Source organism: Trachemys scripta, chromosome 17 (genome assembly GCF_013100865.1).
Source record: "Trachemys scripta elegans isolate TJP31775 chromosome 17, CAS_Tse_1.0, whole genome shotgun sequence".
Taxonomy (NCBI): domain Eukaryota; kingdom Metazoa; phylum Chordata; order Testudines; family Emydidae; genus Trachemys; species Trachemys scripta.
This window is the reverse complement of record NC_048314.1, coordinates 19,974,926-20,000,617: the sequence shown is the minus strand read 5'-3', so window position 1 is coordinate 20,000,617 and position 25,692 is coordinate 19,974,926. Positions and strand designations below refer to the sequence as shown.

Below are 25,692 nucleotides of genomic sequence, written 5' to 3'. Positions count from 1 at the left end.
CCAAGACAGTTTAAATGATAATCAATAGAGAAAAATTAAGGATCATATGGAAAGGAGAAAGATGCTAGTAGTTAAAATTTGAAATCATGAATTTCAATGAGGCAGAGGGATACAAGATGGCTGAGCCAGATGTAAGAAGCTGCAGAGGAGAAAGCTCTTCTCAGTGGAGACAGGTGTATGGCAGGCCAAGAGGTCAGTGCTAACTGAGCAGAAATGGGGAGTCAGACAAGTTCTGAGAGATTGGCTGAAGTCAGAGAAGGCAATTTTGAACTGGCTCCTGACGAGAATGAGAAGCCAACTGCAATGTGTGTCATGCTTCAGTGCATGTAACTTTAGTGCATGTTGGAAAGCCAAGTGGCAGGATTCTGCACATGCTGGAGTCTGGGGCCTGAGCTGAACGTGTAGATGGAGGCTGCAATAGTCAAGACAAAATGTTCATCGGATGATTTAGGTAAGCAGCCTCTCCCCCATTTTAGCACCACGGTTTACCAAAGGTGCCATTAATCATTGCGACTTGTAACCAGATACCCATTTTAATTTACCTTTCTCGCTGCTGGCTCCTTCCTGATCTCTTTGTTGGTCTCTTTCCCTTCAGGAATGGATGGAGGAGGAGGAGAGGGCTGCTTTGCTGCAGAGTTGCATCTTTCTCGTCCTATAGAATGGGTGGAGGATTCTGAGGTGGTCCGAGATCTTCGCCCATAGCCCTGCATTACAAATACGCAGGGATTTTAAATCATTTTACTACTAACCTAGAGGGATTAGATTTTATTTTGCTTAAGAAATTCCTTCTTTTGAAAATGTCAGTAATAACAGAGATGCAAAGTCATTAGAAGTGGGTGAAATGTAGATAGGAATGACGAGATAGTGAAAACCAGCCTGGTCATGGCGTACCATGTGTGCTGAAGACTGAGAGGTGGATCTGGATCTTCGTCCCGGTGCCTGGTTAGATACAAAGCCAGCACATGCTTAATAAGCAAGCAGTTAAGCAAAAGGTAGACAGTACAGTCCCTTTCATTTCCAATTTTAATTACACGTTCCCAAACAAAATCCAAGCCATTTGAGTTAGTTGTTCAGGCATATCTCTACCCTCTGGTTTAGGTGCATAGTACAGAGGCAGAGAAAACTGAAACCTAACTATGCTTTCACAGTAATGTGTCCAATCTATTAAGGAGGTAATCGTGTCAGGGCATCCCACTGAACACACTCATTAAACAGCTATCCCCATTGAGAGAGAGGCTGTAAAAAAAGTAAAGGTAACAAAAATATTGCAGTGAATAATGAAGTTTGCTACATTGTCTGTATGTAATCTTTAAATTATTATTTAAAATCTTTATTTAGCAACTTTGGTATTAAAAATATCAGAATTTAGATTTGTACATTTATTTATTTAACAAGTGGTTAACACCACTTCATCCATTGGCAACAGCCAAATGTGTCCCTATTAAGAAAAGTTAATGTTAATTCTGTTTCAATTAAGCAACTGTTATCTCATGAGGCTAAATTAGTTCCCTAGGAGATGTCCAACTTAAGTGACTTAACACTGAAAATACCTGCTGTACAGTAAAACAGATGTTCATGGCTAGGTTTTGAACATTTATGTACAATTTGGGTAGCACCACCCATTGTTCAGGGCAGGACTCCCTAAGTGCAAATCAATACTGTCTTTTAAAAGCACGGTCAGCAGACTTGCTCACTAGGATCTGCTTTTCTCTCCCACTGATATACGCCACAGCCCTGCTGGGTTCTGGTGGGTTGGCATATAAACATTTTAAATCCAACATGTCTGATTTTCTACTTCCACGAGTATTTTAAAATAGTAGGTCTCACATTTCTCCTGGATTTTTTTTCTTCTGCAACAAAAAAGACTGGATTGGTGCTGAGGTGCACTTCATGAACTTAGTATTTGAGAGTGCCACTGAATAATGAGTTCCACATTTGCATAGTGCGATTTGGAGAAAGCACTAAGGATGTATGATATAAAAATACCATAGTTGCCATTTTGCCATAGAAATCCTCCTCTCTTTGTTCAGGGAAAGTCTTTTGAATTGGAGATTCCTGGGGAATTCTCTGCATTGCTTGAAAAACAAGAACAGAGTAAGTTAGTAAATTTCAGTGGTTTTCAACACATAATAGATGTCTAAGTAGTTGCACTAGAACTGTGATAACCTTTACCCAACTTGCTTAGTGATTCTAGTGCTAGAGAACCTGATGCGTTAAAGAATTAACATTAAATTTCAGGGCTTGCATGAACTGCATTTGATGTCTTTTTTTTAAGTTTATTCATGTGTATTTAGTTTCCTAAAAAGGAGTGTGAGAACCAGCTAAGTGAGACATTCCTTAGGGTGATGCTGTGCGAGATTCTTTGCATAGCTCTGTCAGTGGCCTTCAGCCTTCACATGCAGCATCTCCTACTATTTAAATTCTATGATCCCCACAGTTCTAAACATTCACTTTGAGTTTGAGGTAGAGAACTTCCTCCAATTCCAATTGTGAGCATTTCCAACAGAAATTGCCCACATGACAACGTTAGGTAGTGGTTTTGTGACAGACAAGTGTCCAGTAGGGAACAGGCTGTGACTCATTTACACACACTGGATTTATGTCAAACCTGATATGCAAAGCCAGTAGTACTCAACTCTTCTCAGTGAGATTCTTTGCTTTCTTTTAAGTTTTCACTCTACACTCAGTTACCCAAGATTTACTGCACAATTTTAATGATTGAAACAAGTTACTGTGCACTCAATCTCCAGAAAGACTTCAGTGCCCTTAAAGGCAGGGAAAACATTTATTCAGAGCACAAACCTGTTTCCTGGTTTAACTGCTCTTCTGGCCGTGGTTCTGCTGCGTGAGGAGGTGGTCCTCCCGGTGGCACTGCAGATCCCAGGTACAGTGAAGACTGTTCAGCTCCATATTGATTTGGAAAGCCTGGTGGTGCAAAGCCAGACCCTGGCCCAATAGAGGGAGGAGCCACAGGATAGAAAGGAACACCACCACCAGTTTCTTGCTGAGAAGGAGGAGTCATAGCTGCTGATCCCTCAAGGATAGTCTGAGGGGCTGTGGAACAAAATTTAAGAAAATTACTGGTAACAAAAAAGAGAGACATGGTCTAAGCACTGGACTGAGGAGCCAGGATCTGCTCAGTTCCAATTCCAACCACCTCATCTGTAAAACACAGACTATTTGTATGCTTTACAGGGATGCATTTTACTGTGAAGAAGTTATTGCAGTGCATGGGCAGTCAGTCTTTTTTAGTCTGTATTTGTTTATTTGACAAAAGTTAAGCAAGTCACCATACCAGGAGACTTCTCTCTCTGAGGAGGATCTAATACCTCCATATGGATATGCTCATGGAATGCCTACTTGGGAGAATAGACCTCAATACTCCCATTGTTGCTGCTTGGCATTTTTTACATCCTTAGTTCTCACACTTGCTCCTGTGGCATCCAACGTGAAGCAGCAATAGGATTAGAAGCATCCAATGTACAAAACATGTTGTTCAAAAGACAATGAACACAGTTTTAAAAAAAGCAGTAAACTCCTTTGAAGTCAAAAGGGGACTATTAAACACTCCCAGTTACGTTTCAAATATCATCTCCTATTTCTGTCCCCATTACAAATGAGACATGAGCCCTATGCCTTTATGGGTTTCTGTCTGAACTGTACAATCTTTACACCCACTAATGTGCAATAGAAAAAGCTAATTGGCAATCATGTAAGGAAGTGTTATTCTTACTTCTAATGCTGCATGAATCAATCTCAAAAAGAGCCAATTTATAACTAAATAGTTTAGAAATGAAATCCCATTAGTTTAACTTTTAAGTGATTTCTTTATTTTGTAGTCCACTGTATTGGTTCTTCCCCTTGACACACATGGAGAACAATGTGAAATACTAACCTGAAGGCATTAGCTGCACACCTTGCATGGGGTGCACCGTATTAGGTAACAAGGATGCCAACAATGGGTTTTCAGTAGCAGGTCCCATTTCCTGCCCAGTTCCTGTTCCATCACATTGACTGATATGGTCTAATTCAGAGCTTGGTGTGCTACAGGCATACTGCTGAGGGGTGGATCTATCTGCATTGTAAGCTATCGTACCATCCTGTAGTTAGGAGAAAACAAAAGCCTATTAACCACTATAAAATGTTAAATTCACAACCCAGGAAGAGCATAACAAGGAAAGTCTTCTAAATATAAAAAGATAATTTGTTAGTTTCTTGAAGTTGAGGAAGGGAAAACTTTGCAACTAGATTTTCCATTCACAACTTTCTCAGGTAAAAAAATAAGTCAAGGGTCATTGTTAGATCGAGTTCAGCCCCCCAAAAAAAGATGCTTAGAGAAAAACAAAAAAAACCAAAAAAAACACAAGCTTTTGCAAAAGCAAAAGGCAAGTTTTATAAACAAAAATACTAATAGAATCAGTTTTTTAAAATCAACATACCTCCCTCTCCTGCAGTGTTTGAAACTTAATAGTTGCAACTTAGTAGTTAGTTACTACGATCAATGCTTACACGCTCACCTTTCTTTTAAGAAGTGCATCTCTGCTTGCTCCTATGGAGTATTAAAACCTTGGAGTTTTACAGTTCTCCTTGCACAAGAATGCATAAAAGAAGTCTATTCCACACACACACATATGGCCATCCTTAGGATTTCTGGGGTTTTATGCAATATTATTAAACTGGTGCCCCTATGCCCGACGGCAGCCCAGGCTTGCGTGTGTATTAAAGGATACGTCCAGATTACCCGCCGTATCAGCAGGTAGCGATTGATTTATCGGGGATCGATATATCGCGTCTCATTAAGATGCGATATATTTATCCCCGAACGCGCTCCCCATCGACTCTGGAACTCCACTGGAGCGAGCGGCGGTAGCGGAGTCGAAGGGGGAGCCGTGGCTGCCAATCCCGTGCCGTGAGGACCCAAGGTAAATCAATCTAAGATACTTTGACGTCAGCTAAGCTATTCATGTAGCTGAAGCTGCGTATCTTAGATCGATCCCTCCCTTCTCCCCCCCCCCAGTGTAGACCAGCCCTTAGATAAGGGTGGCCTTTTGAAGGATTTATTTAAAAAACTATATGTCTGAAGATCCACGCATTTAACGCTAAAGATGAATACTCAGATTGTGCAAGGATTTTTTAGAGATGTGATTTTATAGTCTTCAGGACCACACTAATGAGATATTTTAAAGACAATTTTAAGTGAAGGTCCTGTAGGCTAACCTGTTCTGAGTAAATATGACAGTAATGCACAACTGTTTTTGTCAGTAAATTCAGAAACTGACAGCATATACCTGGTGGTTAGCAAATGTCTGTTAAATGGCTTCATTACCACTTGAATGGCTCTTTAACCATTTCAGTGTTGTGCTAATAGATCTGGCAGGCTTTTTCACTTTTAAGTACTAGATCCCCTCCAGAAGAAGACTCACCAGGCTGCAGCAGCTAGCTGTAGGAGCCTGCAAGAAGGGTCAGAACAGGGATAGGAAAAGGCGGGAGGGTGGACACTAAGGACTTGGCTACACTTGGGACTTCACAGTGCTGCCGCTGCAGCGCTGTGAAGCGCGAGTGTAGTCGTGCCGCCAGCGCTGCGAGAGAGCTCTCGCAGCCCTGTATGTACTCCACCTCTCTGAGGGGAATAGCTTGCAGTGCTGTGAGCGAGCGTGCAGCGCTGCAGGCACTGATTACACTGGCACTTTACTCGCTGTACTCGCTGCGCTCAGGGGGGTGTTTTTTCACACCCCTGAGCGCAGCAAGTTGCAGCGCTGTACAGCGTCAGTGTAGCCAAAGCTTAAGACTCAGGGATGCCCCATATTTTCGGGTGTCCTACGCAGCCACGTATGCTGCATATGCCTAAGGATGGCCCTGCACACACACACACACACACACACTATCTTTCAACTATTTTACACTGAAAACTGGGGCACCCACAAGTATGCACATCATCCTGATTTAAGTGGTATGCAACTGGGTAGCTTTAATATGCAAGAAATCAGAATTTTATAATTCCCATCTATTATTAGACAAGAACAAGTGCCCCACAAAAGCATTTTATGAAAAGGATCTTAAGTAAAAATCTTAGCATGGAAGCCTTTAAATTTTGGAAAGCAGATTTTATACCTTGATCTGTCCATCCAAGTGCCGAAGTCGTACTAACCATGAAGGTTCAATAAATAATTCCTGCTCTGGTTTCTCTTTAATCTGTGGGTCGAACAGGCGCAACTGAGATGATATCTATCAAAGGAAGCATTATAAAAACAAAATTGGTAAAGAGGTCAATAAAATAGAAATTTTAGAGATTTCTAAACTATCATTCATGAACCAATATGTATCAAGCCATGAGTGCTTAATTCTGAAGAGTACTTATCCCTATAGTACCTGAATAAGTTGACTGATAAGCACAGGCGAATAATAGTAGGGATTTTTAAGAACAGTTTTGGAAATCACTTCACAGTAATGAAACGCTTGTGCAGCAAGTCCCATCTCAGCTAGTCGGCAAGCATAGATGAATTTGAAAACCTGTAGAATGCAAGAAGGTAAAGTTATACTGCATGCCCACATAATTTCTAAAGATATTGCAGGGCAGTTTGTTACTCCAGCCACAAACTAAAGTACCCCATTATCACATGTATTCTAGATTTAAAAATGAATACTAGTCAAAAAGCTTTCAAAGTGTTCCTCCACTCAAGTTCTACAAGGGGGGGGGAGGCTGGTCAGATTGTATACAACAGGTACAAAACAAATCCTGCTGGATTTCTTCTTTGAATTTTAAATTCAGTCACTACCTTTAATTTAGGTTCTGGAAGTCTGGAATTCACAATATTTGCTCTTTGGGAAAATCAGATTTAGTGATTAGCATCAGGAAAATCCTAGAACTACACAGTGCAATGATCCAGTCATAAATGTAGAATTAAATCTTTAAAAGATCTCCATTTATTTGGATGCCAAACAGAAAACAAAGATCCAAAATTATGGGGTGATTTTTTAAATGTTTAAATCATTCCTGAGTTTAACTTTTGTTTGCACTGGAAAGTGACCTTGCATTATTTTCATCATCAGGAGTCTTTTGGGAGCAAGTTTGAGAGAGAGACCAGGTCCTTCAAGTACTTGAAAGAGTACGCAACAAAAGCGAACACCACACCATTCATAAAAAGGATAAAGAGCACTTCATACAAAACCTGTGACATGACATTAAAAAAACCAGAACTGCTGCTAACCTGGAAATTGGGTAAACAGCAGGGCTGGGTTCCCAGTGACTGTGCATATTCATAGGCTTCTGTTCTTTGAATGGCTTCATTGGTGGCAAACTTTAAAAATGGCAAGCTGAGAGAAAAGTGGAAAAACAAACTAATTTTAACGTATTACCTCTAATTTAGATTATGGAATGTTACTGGCACATCAAAAGTTAGTCACATGGCATTACTGAGTAGAAAGCATCAGAGCAAGCAACTTCCATGCTTCAGAAATAAGCAGCTACGTCCTAAACAACTTTGGTTAATAATTATCTATTGTGGCATGTTACTTGTTAGAATATCACAAGCCATTTCCTTCTATTTTTGTCTTTTAAATAGCAAAGTTTTACAAAAACAAAGGCAAGTAATTTGAATTCCACACCTGTGATTTGATCCAATTAGGACAAGCTTTGTTGTTTTCTTTGTATAAACGCCAAACCCGATCTGGGCCATCAAGTAGCAAAAATGAGCAGCATCTAAAAGGCCTTTAGAAGCTGAAACAAAGCACAATAGATCTTTCATGAAATTGTATCTGAATGGTACATAACTAATTCATAGCATCTTGAATTGTTTTGGTTCTTTAGAATTCCAATTTATTCTCACAGAACAGAAATCCGCAGAACTAAAAAAGGTTTGGTTTTATTGTATAAGTAGCAATTGTTAGTTTTCATAAAACAAACCCAGCAATTTAAGTTTAAGAAAACCCTTCATTTGTTCAGAGCCCACATCCATTCCATTGCTCCCAATATAAACAGCCCTGCTATTTATTCACTTTATTCTCCACAGATTCAACTTCAAATTACTTACCAAGAGTATCTCCCATGGTGGTAATAGTCCTCGATTCCACATCCATGTTATTGGTCAAGTTGGATAGTACCATCGCAAGATGAGGCCTCCAGTCTCCCCATTTCTCATCTCCACAGCACTAGAATTAGAGTAGATACCCATCAAGCCATAGAATGGAAGGGTGCGTGGATAAGGAGTACAACCCGAGTAAGGGCTAGAATAATTTTTGCATTCTAGATCAGGTATGCAAGAACATAAGAATGGCCATACTACTGGTCCATCTAGCTCAGTATCCTGTCTTCCAACAGTGGCCGGTACCAGATGCTTCAGAGGTAATGAACAGAACAGGGGAGTTATCAAGTGATTCATCCCCTATCATCCAGTCCCAGCATCTGGCAGTCAGGGGTTATGGGACACCCAAAGTATGGGGTTGTACCCCTGACCATCTGGGCTAATAGCCATTGATGGACCTATCCTCCGTGAACTTACCTAATTCTTTTTGGAACCCAGTTGTATGTAAAAGCATACCGCTAGTGTGCTGTAAGAGGTAATTCACAAGAGAACATATACAAGTCTTAATTGAAGCTTATTCTTAAAACTCACTGTGGATGCTGCTGGCATTCTTCCAGACATGAGCTGGTAAACAGTTTGCAGAGGATCATTAATTGGAAGACTGTTGGCAAATCTACATAAAAACAATTGTAGGTAAGCAGTTAACACGACTCACATGTTTATATTTAGTTTAGCTTTGAGAAAGGAGGTTTTCACAGCACCGCAGTGAAATAAGTGTAATTGGCCAGTGAATCATCTTTAAAACAGTTACTGGTTAAATTATTGGACCTGCAGTACAGCCCTATGCAAATACAAGCCTAGGAACAATCTCAAGAATTGGGCTCCTAGTGCCAGCAGACAGCTGTAACATTGTTTCAGAAGCTGTGGGAGGACAGAAAATGCTGCTCTTATGTACTGACAGTCCTTGCTGGAAGATGGTTGCTTCTTTCCGAAATAAGAAGGAGCACAGGCGTAACATTACTTGGGTATTAAAAGTCCCAAAAGTAAATGGGGAAATAGCCATGCAAAACTCTGAAGGAAGACAAGCATACATATAGTGTATTTAATCCCGTTACTGTGAAAATCTGAGTTTTTGAAACGTGAAGTGTAGCTAATTCCTAGGCTATTCTCCCCTCCCCATTTTCATTAATGTTCTATAGCTTGTATGGCAGATCTGTCAGTCAGCTAGTAAGTCAGTTTATGGCATGGTTTCAGATCCACAGAGGAAATCATGTTACAGTGAAGGTGGTGGCAGAATAGCTCTTGCCAACAGTTGTAGCAGTCACTGCAATTCTGTGAAGTCTAACTTTAAAGGCTAAAATCCCTGAAACTAAAGCTGCAACATGACTTAAGTCAACACCCAGACAATATATCTAAAGCAGAATTCCTGCATAGGCACAGACACACATCATAATTGTGGCCTCAATTTCTGAGCCATAGGACTCTACCTCATTAATGGGAAATAAATGGCTATTCCATACTTACAGCATAGTCTAATCATCATCATCAAGCAACAAATCATTACCTGGTCATGACTCTTGCGTGTGTTCTGCTGTCCATTTTACTGGCAAGCAGCAGAGCATGACCCCATAATCCATGCTTCATGGCAGACTCCAAAGCATCCTATTAATGTAGAAAGCATATGAAAAGTAAATGAGTTTACTGGGGAACAAGTTCAATACACCACTCAGGACAAAGTACTAATGATTTCTAGTGCAGATATCTTATGACTATGAATTGAAAATACTCATTAAGTCACATGCTAGTGTGTTACAATATAATTTGGTTTTGAATTGTGAATTCTTTGGGACAGGGAATCTCTCTCTTTACTGTAGAGTGTCAAGGACATCGATGGTACCATAAATATTACATATTATATACATTACTATTTGTGTAGCTTTCATTTTTATTACTTGATATTTTAATTATATGCAAGCCACCAGGGCTTTAAGGATATGTGGTTTTTGGAACAATACATTCAAGTAAAAAAAACAAACTCAACCAGTACTTTAAGCAACAATATGAACATTCACCTTCTTACGACCATAAAGCAGAAGCTCCCTGAATCTCTCCGTCTCTCTTTCAAGACTGTCAATTGTGGTTATAAGACTATCGGTGAGAAATGAGAGTTGAGCTTCACCAGACTCTTCTTCCACTTGCTCCAAAGCCTCATTAGTGAAGTCAATCAAGTTTGCTTCATTGGGCGATTTCCCAGGAAGCCAAACTGTTTTGTGATCTCGTAGCAAAAGCTCTGCAATGTCTGTGCCCACTACGGTCTAGAAATGAAACAAATTCAATCACTTTGAAATAATTTGACTGAAATATTTTAAACATTTGAAGTTTAACAAGTTAATTAACACAAATGATGCAGTGGGTTGGACAAAAGGAGATAAGATTGGATTGGCCAACTCAGGTGTCCTATTGGGACTATACAGATAAAGACCCATTGCTCTCATCTTATCTGGCACTTCAAACAGCAAGATTAAGGAGGAATACCTGCCTTTTGAGTATTTGACCTGCATTCTTGGCCCAGTACAAACACCTTACGTACTCTTGCTGCCTTCACATAAACGGAGCTGCTATATCTTAAGGTTCTTATCTAAACCCTAAAGACAAAGGCTCTGAAAACTGACCTTCAAGAGAAAGCTTACAAAGATTTAAGAAATACGACATACCCCATTCTGTCTGCACAACAATACAATAAAATCCCAAAGCAGGCTTGCAGACTCTTTGTCAATTAGATTTTCATTCTGAAAGCACTGTGTGGCTTTGTTTTGTGCAAAATTAATGACATCCACTTTATGGGTATCATCTCTGGAAGAGGAAGAAAAGTATGCAATGAAACAAAGAATCAGTATGAAGTGCCAGACATCATCATCACAATAAGTAGTATGTAGAACAGAGCAAAGTCAAACCTCCAGTAAAATTTAGGCTTGTGAAATATAGATAAGATATCTGATCAAACCCGTTTAAGTTTATTTGTAGCCATGCAAAATTACAAGGAAAAATTAAGCCCGAGAAAATTTTAAAACAGCTTATGAAATCCATAACATACTTAGCAAGAGGGCCCGGAAAGGCTCTCATCTCTTCTTGTTCTGGCATATGTTGCAACATAGTCTAAAAAAAAAGATACAAAACCATAAAAGCATGATGATTAGCTCTTACATCTATAAATTCCACCATTTATACAATAATTCATTTTGTACCTAACAGTGTATCAATAAAATAAAATAAAATAAATAAAAGCTATACATAACCTATGGTGTCATGTAGTCTACCACTCTTGAACAGCTGTGTTCCCTATAGTATGTTTGTTAGGGCCCTGTCCAATCCAGTTTAAATGTTTTAATTACTTTCCATGAGAAATTATTCCACAGTGGAAGATCTCATGGGAACTTTATCCTGGTATTAAGCCTATATTTTCTTTTTCATATCTCCTTGTGACATTCTAAATAATTCCTCTGTCTCCTTGCTGTGTACACCATTCAAATACTTGTAGATAATTGTGTTCTATCTTGGTCATGTTGGCCACATTCTACTCTGTCCCCATAAATCAGATCCTGCAACTCACTTGTCACTCTTCTCTGAACTCTCTGCCATCTGTCCACATCTTTCTGGTGACCAAAAACTTTGTATTCCTTTGGCCCACTGGTGGAGTCACAAGAGAAAGGGAAATACACACAAGGTACTTAATCTCCTACGTCTACACAGAGAGCCTCCGAACCTGGGTCAACTGACTCCTGCTTGAGCTACTGCATTAAAAATAACCGTGTAGACGGTGTGGCTCGGGCTGGAGCTCGAAAACCTAAGGGCAATGTCTACACAGCTTTTTTAGCATGGTAGCACAAGCCCTGAGAGCCTGAATCTGACAACCCGGGCTCAGAGATTCACTGCCACAGGCTGTGTAGCCATACACTAAGATAGCAAACCATCACTGTCATAGTCAGCAGAGAAAGGGACAAATGCTCATGTCTCACTCAATGGCTGCATGCACACAAAAAATCAAGACCCCAACCTTCCTAGGACTTGGAAATCCTTTTTTAAGGAATCAAATGCCACAGTGAGAAAAGGAGATAGCTATTCTACACTAAGGGCTTGCAGGAGAAATCAAAAGTGAAAACATAAGGAAACTTACAGAAGCAAAGAATCAACATTTGTTTTTCTATAAACTAAACGCACATACAACAGAAAGCCATAACACAACTGAAGTGCCCTATTTTCCCTTTAGAAAAAAAACAAGATATTATAAACAAACACATTTGTATTCCTGGTATACTTTTGCTTTACCTCCATACTGTGTATCTCAACCAAAGCTGGCTGTCCTTCTGAAGGCAGGTTTGGCAACACTTTTGTCAGATGGCCCCCAGGTCCAAACCTTGCACAGATATGAGGCACTAAAAATTTCTCAGGTGTCGAGGGTCTTGATGGGACTACAGTAGAGAGAAACATCAAAATCAAGTGATTCAATTAGTTACTTAGTTATTTACGTTTTATTTAGTTTTCTATATAGTTCTTATCACAATCAAAGCAGACATGAAACAAACTAGTTATTGAAGTTGGCTAAACACTATCTTCAGCAAGTTAATAGCTATACTTGTCCTATCAAATGAAAGACAGAACTGAGAGCAGACCTCTCAGAAATTTGAAATAAGAAAAAGTTCTGTACCGAGAACTTGAACATTGTTTTATTTAAATGCATTATTTTTCCCATAAGTGACTTATTGCTTATCAATCCCCAGTACATTTCTATGTTTTAGAGGACTTCTGACAAATATTTTCTTTAAAAACTACTGATACTTTATATGAAAAAGTCTCTTTTTAGAAACACTACTGTTTAACTGCAAGAAGCAAGGTTAATAGAAAAATCAAAGGCTTATATAAACAGAATTGTTTCTAAGTTACGTTTATTTTAAAGATTCTCCAAGAATTAAGAGTAGACTGAATTCAAAGCATGCTTGGATTCAAGAGAGTTTTACAGCATCCCGTTATATACACATGGTTCTACAGCAAACACCACAAATGCAAAATAAGTGTGCCGTACTTAATACATAACCGTAGCAATTAATATCTGGCCATAAAATAATGGAACTGTTCAGTGACAACCCAAGATGGAACAAGCAAGGGACTATCCTCACAGTTAACAAAACTTACCTTAGGTATAGCTCATATCTATGACTCTACAAATAGGGAATATTACATTCTACTGTTATCAGTTCAATATCTATTATGAACACAGGTGTCTTTACTACCAATAGGTTCAATAAATGTTTGTAAAGCATTTTAAAGTTGAATGAAAGGCACAGAAGCAAAGAATTGTTAACTATCCTCTCAACCCAACCGTCCCCCATGTTTCTGCAAATACCTTGTTCTACAGGTGGCCATCCAGTTTCAGCTGAGTAGCCATAATCTGTAAAAGGCTGTTGACCATCAAAGTTAGCAGGGTATCCGCCGTATGGATAATCTGTGTGAAGCGAGACGGGCTGGGTGGTGGTTTCATATGCATTAGCTGTCAGATCATGGTTGCTTCTATAAACCTGGCTCTGAATAGAACATATTAGTAATTGTTGCATTAAAGACAGAATAGCAGGCGGGGAAAGAATCACATGGGCTGAATAATGTGGCAAGCAGGACTGAGAAGCTTTTCATCTCCCACTTAGCAGCTATACGGGCTCCTTATAAGTATTTTAATATAGTAAGTTGCACAGGACTTTCACTGGCTTTATGAAAGCTGCACAATGAATCAAGTGGTATAATGGACTTGAGCCACAATAGTTTGTCGTCTGTTTTAATGCTCTACTTCCCTATGGTCCCCTCTTACAATTTGATTTGCTCATCTCAGACTGCACTTGTGGGTTTACTTCTCTCTCTACCGACTCCTCCCCCTCCTTTTTTAAATGATTATTTGCGTGTGCATTTTGCCAAGAATAAAAATTCATAGAATGATCTGCAGACTGGAGTGTGGCTTCATCCGCAGCTCAGCCAAGATCAGAATGACCCCACAACCTTTTCTTAGTGCCTCTCCGGACATAAGAGAAAATCTGACTTGATTGAATATGGATACTCGGTACAAATGCCTGGATAGCCTCCAATTCTCCATGTCCAATATCAATGAAACATTTGGGTTCCAAATGGATGACTAAATTTAAAACAACATCTGGATTTCTGGAAGGTTAACATATGAGACTACAGATAATGCAAATGCAAACTCTACTAACAGTATACAAGAATCATCTACCAGTTAGAATGTTTCATGGAATTATCTGTGCATTTGTACAGTAGAAGAGTAATTTCTTTATTTTTTAAAAACCTTACAGTAGAAGACTGTTCTATATATCAATTCAACAGCCTCAACTCTTTAAATGTATTCCAAGTTTCAGCCCAGCATTAGTTTTTATGCTTGTGATTTGGGAGGAACAGGACATCTAAAAATAGAAACGTGGGCACATTCTCAACTATAGTAAAATGTAGCAATGCTCCCCCCATACCCAGTGAATTGTATTAGCCAAAGAGACCATTTCTTCCTATATTCTTATGTAGCACCAAGCACAACGTGAGCCCCAGTTCTAATCAAAGACTCTAAGAACTATCAAATAAATATTTTAAAATCAAGCAAACACTGTAGCACAATGTTCAGTCTCTAGTTGCTGAATATGAACTTTCAAAATATGCCTCTATAACCCAAGCTAAGAACCGAAATAACTAACTTTTGTATGTTTATGATCTTCCACTAGCTTCTAGAGATTTGATCCAAGAGATTGTCAGGTAACCCCAGTCCTAACATCAAGCGGGTTAACAGAACAAAGTCAAACACATGATGCACTCATATGAAACTCACTTGCTGAGAGCGAGAACTGAAGCTGCTCTGATGGCTACGAACACTGTGGGAACTACGGAGGCTATGGGCAGAATGTTCACTGTGGACACTTCGTCTGTCAAATTCATCACCATAAGGGTCTCTGTGAGGCTCAGTTTCATCATCGAAGCTTCCAGCAAAGCGAGGATCATATCGCCAGTGATCTTCATATCGGTCCTGTCTAAAGAGCAATGATATATGAAAATAAAGATAAGAACCTGTATTCTGGGAAGAACTAACTTCAGTGGATATTTGTGTCCATTAACTAGAGAGTACTGTTTAAAGAAACCATGTCACAAACTAGTCCTCAGATTTAGGTTTTGTAGACAGTCCAAAACCTGATTTAATAGAAATATCTTCAGTTATTTTTTCCCTTGAAAATATTTTCTAGCTGTGATTTAAACCCAGCTTTATAGCAAGTACCTGAGAACCAGAAAGTGAAATTGACTAATCTTGTGTTCACTGTCCAAAATGAAGTGCAAAAAATAAACAAATGATGGAGTAAAGAGTTTAAATTTTTTAGTAATCATGTGTTAGTAGCAAAAGTATGAAAATCAGTTTTTAAAAAGACATGATTTTACCCTGACAGTATCCCTTTCAACTTGAAATGTTGTTTAGGGGTCATCAAATGAAATTAATAGGCAGCAGGTTTAAAACAAATAAAAGGAAGTTCTTCTTCACGCAGCGCACAGTCAACTTGTGGAATTCCTTACCTGAAGAGGTTGTGAAGGCTAGAACTATAACAGAGTTTAAAAGAGAACTGGATAAATTCATGGTGGTTAAGTCCATTAATGGCTATTTGCCAGGACGGGTAAGGAATGGTGTCCCTAGCCTGTCTGTCTGTCAGAGGGTGGAGATGGATGGCAGGAGAGAGATCACTTGATCATTGCCTGTTAGGTTCACTCCCTCTGGGGTACCTGGCATTGGCCACTGTCGGTAGACAGGATACTGGGCTAGATGGACCTTTGGTCTGACCCGGTACGGCCTCTCTTATGTTCTTATGTTAGAGACTAATCGCAAAAATCTAGGCTATTCAAAATTAAGACCAATATCCCATTCTGAATCCATCTAACACAGAAAATTTGAAGAAGAACATTTTCCTACTTCGATTTCTGTTTAGACTTTGTATTAAGTCATTTAAAAAGCTAGTTACAAAGCAAGTTCTATTTTTCCTAAAATCATTCTCTCAAAGCTGGTTTATCTAATGTACCCCAATTTCCATAACAATTCTCCTCGCCATAAAGAAAACATGCAGACTGATAAAGAACACTTCAAAAAAATCCTGTTTTATACCTCAAACATTTTCATAGTCGGTCATGCAATAGATTTGCCTACCTAGAGTAAGACACTTTCCCTCAAAATGAATTAAAAAAAATGCTGCCCAGAACTTTTACAGAATAACTTGTAACTCTGAAGCTTTCTGGATAATCAAAAGTTTCAATAAATTACACTAAAGAGCCAGCTCTCAAAGCCTGCAAATAAAGGGCATGGCTTACAAACCTGTTATCATATGGATATGCCTCTCTCTTTTGGTACAGATTCTGTTCAGTGTCATACCAGTATCTCTGGTCATAACTTCTGGGATCTCTATATCTGGAGTCATATGCTGATGGATAACGTTCCCAGCGACTTGGATCTTTAAAGAAAAGAATGGGTTTAATCTAAAATCTTTGCCCAGTAAGTTGCTCACAGAACTTCTCTATTTGTTCCCTCCTGAAATGCATACACCTATGTTTTGTTAACATCTGAGATAACTACGGTACAAATCCAATTAAAAAAAAAAAGCTTTCAAAACAAAGTTGAGATACTAATTTTATTAGAAATATGTATACTCATACATTTTGCCATAACCAGATGAGATCAAATAAAAGTTATAGACTGAACTGTTGAACTATAAGCAAAAAGGCTGTATATCAATTTCATGTCCCTGTGATAAATTTGGTTACACCCAAGTTAGTTATCAGATTACTGTTATGTACATTATCTGGATACTATACTGTACTCTTTCAAAGGGATGGTCTCTGCAATCTAATAGATCTTTTCATCTAAATTACTATGAGGTATTTCAAAATTATTTCTACAAGAAAATATGGAAACTCTCAATATAAAATCCTGGAGTTTGGAGGCGAGAACCCCCTATGCCCATTGGTCTGATAGAATTCAAGTGCTGCTCTCCAGAACACTGTTACCCCAGGGGTGACTGTGGGGCATATTATTTGTGCAGAGCGCTACAGTTTGAGGTAGAGTCAATTTATGTTCTGATCATTAACTAGTTTTCCAGTGATTAAGAATTTGTCCACAATGCATGTGTTCAGGCACAAGTGGGCACAGTGATATATATTGTACTCTATAGCAAGCAATCCCATACATGTGCCACCATATAATTTTACCGTGATAAATTAAGGCAAAAGAAAAGTTTGACCATTTTCCTCATTGTCAAATAGGGAATCAAAACAATGAATTCAAACTTAATTCTCTGCTTTTTCCTCCTACTGAACCAAGGATATAGAGATGACAGCAAAGCATTAAGGACAACTGCAATGCAGGAGGATCAGTTTTCCACAAACTGAAAGCTTTATTCTCATTAGCTGTGGAAAATATGACAATATCACTATTTCAGGAAAAGACAACAAATTTAGTTTTATAACAGTTCTCTGATGTTAATTTTATTACACTTCCCATGTTTTTTTGTGAACCAACTAAACTCAGAAAAATTTAGAATTCATTGTCCAACTGTACCTCCATAATTATATGGGTTTGCATAGTAGTCTGCATAGTAATCATTCCAACCACTTTTCGGATTATAATAATCTTCGGTATACCCCTGTCTGAAAGAGGAAAAAAATACGGGAGATAAAATACCATGATTAAAAGAGGCATAGTGACTATTCTTAAAGTTGTTAGAGGATACACACAGCTGATGATGGTTATATTCACTATCACAACAGAATATTGAGTGTTATAGTTTTTTTAAAAAATTGCATTTACAGGAAGTGGAAGATTCAGGGAACTAGAGCCTATATACCAGATCATTAATTCAAATCATTCCATACCATCAGCGACTGAAAGGTGTTACCGTACAATAGCTTAAGTGGCTTGTGAACAGATCTGGTGGTCAGTCCAGTCACTTATGGACAATTCAACACATCACAAAAGCCATTACTACAACTGGCATTCTTACTGGCTTCTCTACTGAGGCTGCCAGTATAGCTAACTAGGTATTGAGATAACTATTCTCAGCTCTAGAGCCACTCATGCGAGGTCAGCCATATTATTGAACCAGGCACAAATGTTTGGTGGGGATCGACTTTTCCATTTCTGCAGGATTAATTTTTTAACAACCAATGCCGCCAATTAAATGAATCTGAAAGTCTTTGTTTACACCCCAAACCCATCACATAATTGGTAGTGTACACTAAGGCTAGGTCTACACTACCCGCCTGAATCGGCGGGTAGAAATCGATCTCTCGGGGATCGGATTATCGCGTCGCATCGGGACGCGACAATCGATCCCCAAATCGACGCTCTTACTCCACCAGCGGAGGTGGGAGTAAGCGCCGTCGATGGGGAGCTGCGGAGGTTGATTTTGCCGCCGTCCTCACAGCGGGGTAAGTCGGCTCCGATATGTCGAATTCAGCTACGCTATTCGCGTAGCTGAATTTGCGTATCTTAAATCGACCCCTCCCTCCCCGTAGTGAAGACCTGCCCTCAGTGAGTGTCTGAATAGGTGAAGAGAGGTGCAAGCAGCATAGCAGTGAGTGGGAAGCTTGTAAAGAGAGCATCCACTTTTGCAGGAGTGAATTTGATCTGATAAGATTTTGTCAACCTGGACTACTTTGGGAAAGATTTTCAAAAGGCAGCTAAGGCAACCAATTCCCATTTGTGTCTTTTGAAAATTTTAACCTACCATTACCCCCTGAGTAGGTTAAGTATCAGTACCCCCTAATACTTAACCTACCATTGTGAGCCAGGACCATGAGTTAAGTCAAGGATTGTGCAATAAAACACTGATTTTTAATAGAAGAAATCTGTTATTTTGGTTAAAAATAAAAAAAATTATTTATTTTTGCTCAGTCTTAGCAGGGTAGATATGAATTTTATAAAAGCATTACAAACATTTAGACAGAAGGAACAGTAAAGTTGTGTAATTGCACAAATGGTCAGGAAAATTTATCAACCCAAATATCTACTTGTCTGCTCTCTATTACGATAAAGAGACTAAATTTTATTCATCTCTTTTAAAGATATTTACAGCGAGAGGGCAAGAATAATTTTACAAGGCTGTGATTCCAAGGAGCTTTGAAATACTATCTGTAAGAGCGATGATGTGCACTGAGAACAGTGCTATCAAGAGAAAGCAATCCCATTAACTCAACTCACCACAAATTCTCACTATGTTTTTGGAGGTTCAGATGTGCACAAGACTATTGCAGCTGTTTGTACTGCTCCTTAAACCCATAACTTCCTCCATTCCCTTTGAGAGGCTGTCAATACGTATTATTCCAGGTAAAGGAGGTTCCATAGCAGAATTACTGAAAATATAGCTGATGGCAACTGGTGGGAGGTTCATGCTTTCCAGAGGACAATCCATTCTCTCAAAGCCTGTCGACTTCTAATTTACATGTTGTTGCTACAGCAATATCTTATGATAGATGAAAAAGTCATACAAATCACTCATGTAATATTCACTATAAATTAGTTACCTTTGAAAAAGGAAACTGGCTGCTTCTTGATTGACATTAGTAATTTCAATTCATTCCCTTACTTCAAGCTTGTTTTGCCACATCCCGTTCCACAACTCTAAGCTATTTTATTAGTTAATTGGATAGAGCTTAACATCACCACAGTGAAGGTCATCAGTGGAAAAGTTGACCTGATGCAGAATTGTGGACTTTTTCATCTGACTCACATCCTCTCTCCCATCTGAGAACAAAAATCTGTCTCTCAATAGGCAACATGTACTGGTATGTTTTCAAAAGCAAATCCCAGGAGGTACATGCAGAAATGCCATTTGATAACAGGCTTGGAGAATTTCCCTCTTAGGTACATCTATACTTACCCCCGGGTCCGGCGGTAAGCAATCGATCTTCTGGGATTGATTTATCGCATCTTGTCTAGATGCGATAAATCGATCCTGGATCGCTCCCAGAAGTGCTTGCCATCGACGCCGGTACTCCTGCTCCGCGAGAGGAGTACGCGGAGTCGACGGGGGAGCCTGCCTGCTGCGTGTGGACCCGCAGTAAGTTCCAACTAAGATACTTCGACTTCAGCTACGTTATTCACGTAGCTGAAGTTGCGTATCTTAGTTGGAAGTGGGGGGTTAGTGTGGACCAGCCCTTACACACAGCTTTGTAAATGTTACTCTTAAACTCTAATAAGAGGCTGTAACCTGCACTGCTCTCTCAGTGGACAGACGAAAAATAGGTAATATCAGGACTGAATCTACTGTTGAGCCCCCTCTAATGGGAAGACAGTAATGACAGCCTACAAATGGACATGAAGGAAAGCTTAAGGAGCAGTAAGGAGATGACCGCATTCCTATCATTGTCATTTTATACATGGCATTGTGTTCCCTCACCTCTAAAAGCAGCAAACAATCAGCAATTCATACTTTTGGATTATGTGTTTAATAGCATGTATAATTTAAATTGTAGAATGGTTTGTCAATATTGACAGACTCATTTCCACCATCTAGGTCCCATACTGTGAACTACACAAGATAAAAGTTCATTATGCATAATTAAATGTAATCCATCAGGACACACTAAACCTTTGCATAGTCCCATAATTACATACCTAGAAGGAGGTCGATCAGAGCACTGACTAGCTCTGGAACTAGGACGCTCAGGCTCACCATATCGATAACCACCAGGCTCCACATAGGCAGCATTGCTTCTATCATAGTGCTGGTAGCGGGGACCATATTGTCCATAGACATCATCCTCGAGAAGAGAGGTTTATATATTACCAACTAGTAAGTTAAATTGTTTGAAAATCTGACATAGAATAAAAAAAACCAAACACCCCCCCACACACACACACATTTTGCTATGGCTAACCCCTTCTGACCACTCAATTTCCCTTCTTCCTCTCCCCACCACCTTAAAAATCTGAAATTAGCACCCACGAAAGATGCTGTATTGACAGCCATGGATACTGAAGTACATTATCTTGCCACAAAGGATACAGATGGCTACACTGTTGCCTGTCAAGGTGCCTTAAAACCCAATTTAAGAAAATACTTCTGAAATTGTCAATAGTCCCACCTGGGAGGTAGGGCATTTTTAGGATTTGGACATCCGTCCCACTAGGACAAAGTTGAAACCACCATCTTTTTCACACAGACCAAGAAAACAGTGTTCCGATAACTTCCAGGAGTAACAGTGACTGCTAACAGTATTAATACTCATTTCCTATCTTAAATCTGTTTATAATTTATCCACCATTTCAGTTCTGTCTTTATACGTTTGGGTTTTCACACTCCTGATTGTAAATTGATTTTTCTATGAATTTTGATTCTGCTTTCTGACATCAGATATGCATCATGTTTGTTAGCTTTAAAGCTGCCAGTTAGTAATGAAAACGTTACCAAAAAATCCTTCCAAAAGTTTTCCCATTACCTACAGTTTTGTTGAGTTCTTGCATTATGTTAGACATTGTGATTTCTCTCTATAATGAAATATAAAGTGAATCTTTCAAGATAAATGCTATATTCTTGATCACTTCAAACACTTCTTTTTGTCTTTGCATCATAATGAAGTTACTAAATACATCAATACAATTATGAAAGAAGAGAAAAAAGTTCCTGCTCTACCTGGTAATAGAGATGAGCTGCCGTTCTAGGATCCAGGGGAGGGTAAGGCTGTGGATATGGAGTCTGATAAGCATCATAAGGATGTCTGTAATAGTAGTAGGGGTTTTGTGGTGGCCCACAGGCATCCTGAGGAGTCTGAGAAGGTGGTGGATTCTGGTCTTGTTGCATGGTTGGCATGGCTGGATGACTGGTGGTAACAGATGCTGATGAAGTTGGAGCACTCAATGACTGACCAGAAAATGGTTGTTTATCAGGACTTGTTTGACTATAGCTTGTTGGTGGTTGTGTTGAACTACCCTCTGGGGGACCCGCTGGATAATACCTATTAGTTGGCACCTGATTCTCTTGTCGCTGTGGTGCTTGGGTAGGTTTAATTCCTGAAGCCATCTGATAATTTGAAGGAACCAAGGACTGCCCAGAAGGTACTGTTTGTGGCATTTGAGCAGCTTGCTTTTGTTGCTGAGAAAGCAATGCCCCCTGTGTGGCTCTGTCTGATGGAGCCTGAAGCTGCACATCTTTTGTTACCTGTTGATAGAAATGTTGTTTGTCATGTGTGTCTGGCCCCACCTGGCTAGCATGATTGACTGGTTGCTGAGGAAATATTGGACCACAAGAAAGTAATGGATTATGCATCTGTACAGGATTACTGGTCTTGCTTTTGTCCAGTGTCCGTGTTACTGTAAAATCGAGTGCTCCAGAAGTTTCTTCATGACTATGGGAGTCATTTGTAGAATTATTATTAGGCACCATGGTATTCACTGGTGGGACTAACAACACACTTGCACTTCCACTGGGGAGATTTGTCCCAGGAGAAACAGCTGAGTTAGATCCTGGTTTACTAGCAAATTCAGGCAGACAACCTTCTGAATTAACATTCTTTTTACCTTCTGGAGCCAAATTAATTGGAGTCTGAGATGGAGGTTGCATCAACAAATTTGTGGATTGATTTGAGGTGATTTCTGAAGAATTAACAGGGCTTTGTAATAAATTAGAATGTGACAGATTAGAAGATGGAGGTGTATTAACTGAAGATCCAACCTGCATCACAGACAGTGGCACATTTTCCCCAGAGAGGATCCCACCAGCATGTGGAGCTTGGAGTCCTGTTACAGGTTTATCTTCAACTCCAGGATCTTTCAGTGAAACATGATTTTCATTCCTGGTTAGCTGATTACATAAAGAAAGAGAAAAATTAATTGGCTGAGCCAAATTATAGCTTTGATTAGGCTGGGCAATCAAGATAGGGTGATTTTGCAGAGACTCCGTGGGTGGAGAAGACAACAAACTTGCATAACCTGAACTTGCCTGAGACTGAAGTGCCTCCTCTTCCCCCATTTTGGGAGGATTCTCAAGGTTTTCAGAAGATGCATTTCCATGCTGGGATGGTTGCACAGGAACACACTCTGGTTTATTTGGCTGCTGACTAGACAGCCCTTCTTCAGGCGGTTGAATAATTTCCACTGTCTGTTTGGCAGGTACATACACTGCAGGAGCAGCAGGGGCTAGAAGAACATTGCCCCCAAAGTTAGGTAACTCATTGTGAGCCCAGAGAGTTGTTGCTGGACTCTCACACTTTTTAGTTGCTCCCTGTGCTCTTGTTGAGGGTCTTTTCTCAGGTACCGATTGTATGTTTTCCACAACAGGTCCACTAGCAGGCTGCAACATGTTTCCAGGTTCACCAGTGACTGTAAGAGGCAACGGATGTATTTGGGGCATGAAAATAGTTTCCAGGTTATCTGGCGGCTGTTCAAGATTACCTGGTGAGGCAGCTGGCATAGCTGTACTTTTCTTAGTATTCTTTTGGTTTGGATGGTTCTCTCTTAATTCAACCACCATCTTCGCTTGGTCAACCTCTGCAGGTTTTACCCCAACCCCATGGGACCTTACTGGTTCAAAAGAACTATTTGCACTTGTCTGAAATATTCCCGTAGGTTTGGGGGGACTTGGAGTTGGAGGCTGCGACAGATTACTATGGTAATTCTTGCTGACATTTGGCTCACTCGAATCTCCTCCCAAAGGAGAGGAGTCAATCTGCTTAAAGAAACTGGCAGAGGACTCCTCATCAGGCTTCCCGCTTTCTTGCTGAATAAATGTACCAACAAGCTCTTGAGGTCTTGTTGAACTAGAAAGACTCTTGTGGCTTATGTTACTGTAGTTTGAGGATACACTATCGGATCGGACAGGATGAGGTAACGAATCGGGTGCCTCTAGATTTGGTCCTCTTTCCGCATGGCTCACAACGGTGTTCTTTGGAGGCAACTGCCCTGGCAGTGACCCATATCTGTACAGATCAGAACCTACACTTGGGGATGAGCGATTAATATTCTGTGGTTCGCTTGGCAGAACTTCTTGATTCTGAATGCATTCCAGATTCTCAACATTTTCATAATGCGACCCAACATTCTCACGAGCTTTGCTAACATTTGCTTTGTCATCACTAATATACATAGAGTTTTTACTGGTCTGAGTCTCATGCTGGCTGCTTATAGTTTTAGAAAAATATTGGACATCCATTCCCTTTTGCACTGCCTCATTAGCTGAGCTTGTGCTAATCTGTGGTTGAGAGAGAACACTAGCTGCAGCCTGCTGAGGATGCAGTGGTTGGTGATACATATGCCCTGAATTTACCTGACAAGCATCATAGTTAGCTTTACCGGACAGATCATTTTTTTCTGATGAAAGTATTTCTTCATTTTCTGCCTCATCCCCTTTGAAAAACATGGAGAGAGTTCCTGAATCTGCATTTGTGGATGTATGTCCACTTGGTGTTTCAGACACATTTTGAGATTGTTTTTGTGGGTTATTTTCTTGAGTGATGGGATTAACAAAACCAGAGTCTGGTAAAAGAGGCTGTGGGTAAAACTGTTCTTGGTAAGGTTGACTTGGCCAAGGATTAGTCATTCTTATATTCTGTCTAAACATATTTTCAGGCTGAAAGCTGTTCACATGGTGGTTGGCAACTGGGAAGCTGCTTATCTCATTCTTTTCACCACCAATGGGCAAAGGTGCTTGCCCAGTATTTTGTGGAATATGTTGATGTACATGCCCCTGATGCAGATTTGCTTGGGGAGGAAGATGGGACATAACAGCTGAAGAGTGAGAAACGCTATAAACTGCATTCGGAGAAGGTGGCTCAGTGTAGGGCCAGTAGTTCTGAACTTGAGGCTGCAGGTTTTCGTGAATGGGTCTCCACTGAGGTGGGGTTTGTTGAAGAGGTGGAGGGAGGAATGGTGCTACTGTAGGCACTGAACTAGTGTTGCTTGGATCCCTATTAACATCTTGTCTGCTTAGGGGTCTGTTTGCCACATGCGCCATAGCCGGATGTCCACTGAGAGAACTTTCATGTGCTGCTCCTGTATTATAAAGCGACTGTGCTGAAGAGTTATGTTCTGCATTTGGATGCATTTGATGCATTTCTGCAGTGCTATTTATAATATGTGCTGGTGATGAAGGAGTCACCACACTAGAAAATGTATTTGAAGTTATTTCTGGTTGAGATACAGATGTCGGTAAAGATGTAGGCAGTCCATGAGAATTATCTCCTGCATATGATTGAGAACAATGCACACCAGCTGGACGAGGAAACACTGATGGAGCAGGACCTGGCATAACCAGGGGATTGCCTTTGGATGGATTACCTAACAGGGAACCTTGTGGAGTTTGCCTGCCAAATGCAAAAGGGTCTGTCACAGGCTGCACCGGGGCAGTTGCTCCTGAGACTGGTGCATTTGCTCGTCTACTAAATGGGCTGTTTCGCCAATACGTGTTCCGAGCAATTCCTGCAGGAGGCGGCGGTCCACCAACCCCTGCTGGAACGGTCTGTGGAGGTGGCTGCATGACGAATTTCTAGCAAGGTCAAATGCTGTTTGGAGAACCACCAATGAATGCTGTAGACAGGTTTTCCTTTTTCCCCACACTGTAAAGGAGAACATAAGACAAATTAGTTTCACATCCCACAATAAGAA

The 25,692-nt window shown here is 40.0% G+C and overlaps 1 protein-coding gene across 7 annotated transcripts in view; it reads right to left on the bottom strand.

Moving 5' to 3' along the window:
• The window catches only part of SEC16A (SEC16 homolog A, endoplasmic reticulum export factor), a 41,869-nt gene that overhangs the window by 8,547 nt on the left and 7,630 nt on the right, over nt 1-25,692 (bottom strand). For 4 of the 7 annotated variants that reach the window (XM_034793476.1, XM_034793479.1, XM_034793477.1 and 1 more), the window contains exons 2-23: nt 21,728-25,643; nt 20,710-20,855; nt 17,653-17,741; nt 16,414-16,549; nt 14,896-15,094; nt 13,423-13,600; nt 12,348-12,490; nt 11,116-11,177; nt 10,736-10,874; nt 10,094-10,336; nt 9,586-9,683; nt 8,613-8,694; nt 8,031-8,148; nt 7,606-7,717; nt 7,209-7,314; nt 6,370-6,510; nt 6,112-6,225; nt 3,896-4,100; nt 2,803-3,054; nt 1,987-2,075; nt 892-939; nt 543-704 (exon numbers count right to left, since the gene is read on the bottom strand). In XM_034793476.1, coding sequence (XP_034649367.1) covers nt 543-704; nt 892-939; nt 1,987-2,075; nt 2,803-3,054; nt 3,896-4,100; nt 6,112-6,225; nt 6,370-6,510; nt 7,209-7,314; nt 7,606-7,717; nt 8,031-8,148; nt 8,613-8,694; nt 9,586-9,683; nt 10,094-10,336; nt 10,736-10,874; nt 11,116-11,177; nt 12,348-12,490; nt 13,423-13,600; nt 14,896-15,094; nt 16,414-16,549; nt 17,653-17,741; nt 20,710-20,855; nt 21,728-25,564 — 6,699 coding nt within the window. In that variant the 5' untranslated portion in view covers nt 25,565-25,643. The remainder of the gene's footprint in view (nt 1-542; nt 705-891; nt 940-1,986; nt 2,076-2,802; nt 3,055-3,895; nt 4,101-6,111; nt 6,226-6,369; nt 6,511-7,208; nt 7,315-7,605; nt 7,718-8,030; nt 8,149-8,612; nt 8,695-9,585; nt 9,684-10,093; nt 10,337-10,735; nt 10,875-11,115; nt 11,178-12,347; nt 12,491-13,422; nt 13,601-14,895; nt 15,095-16,413; nt 16,550-17,652; nt 17,742-20,709; nt 20,856-21,727; nt 25,644-25,692) is intronic. The other 3 variants (XR_004648464.1, XR_004648463.1, XM_034793478.1) reach the window with 2 other exon arrangements.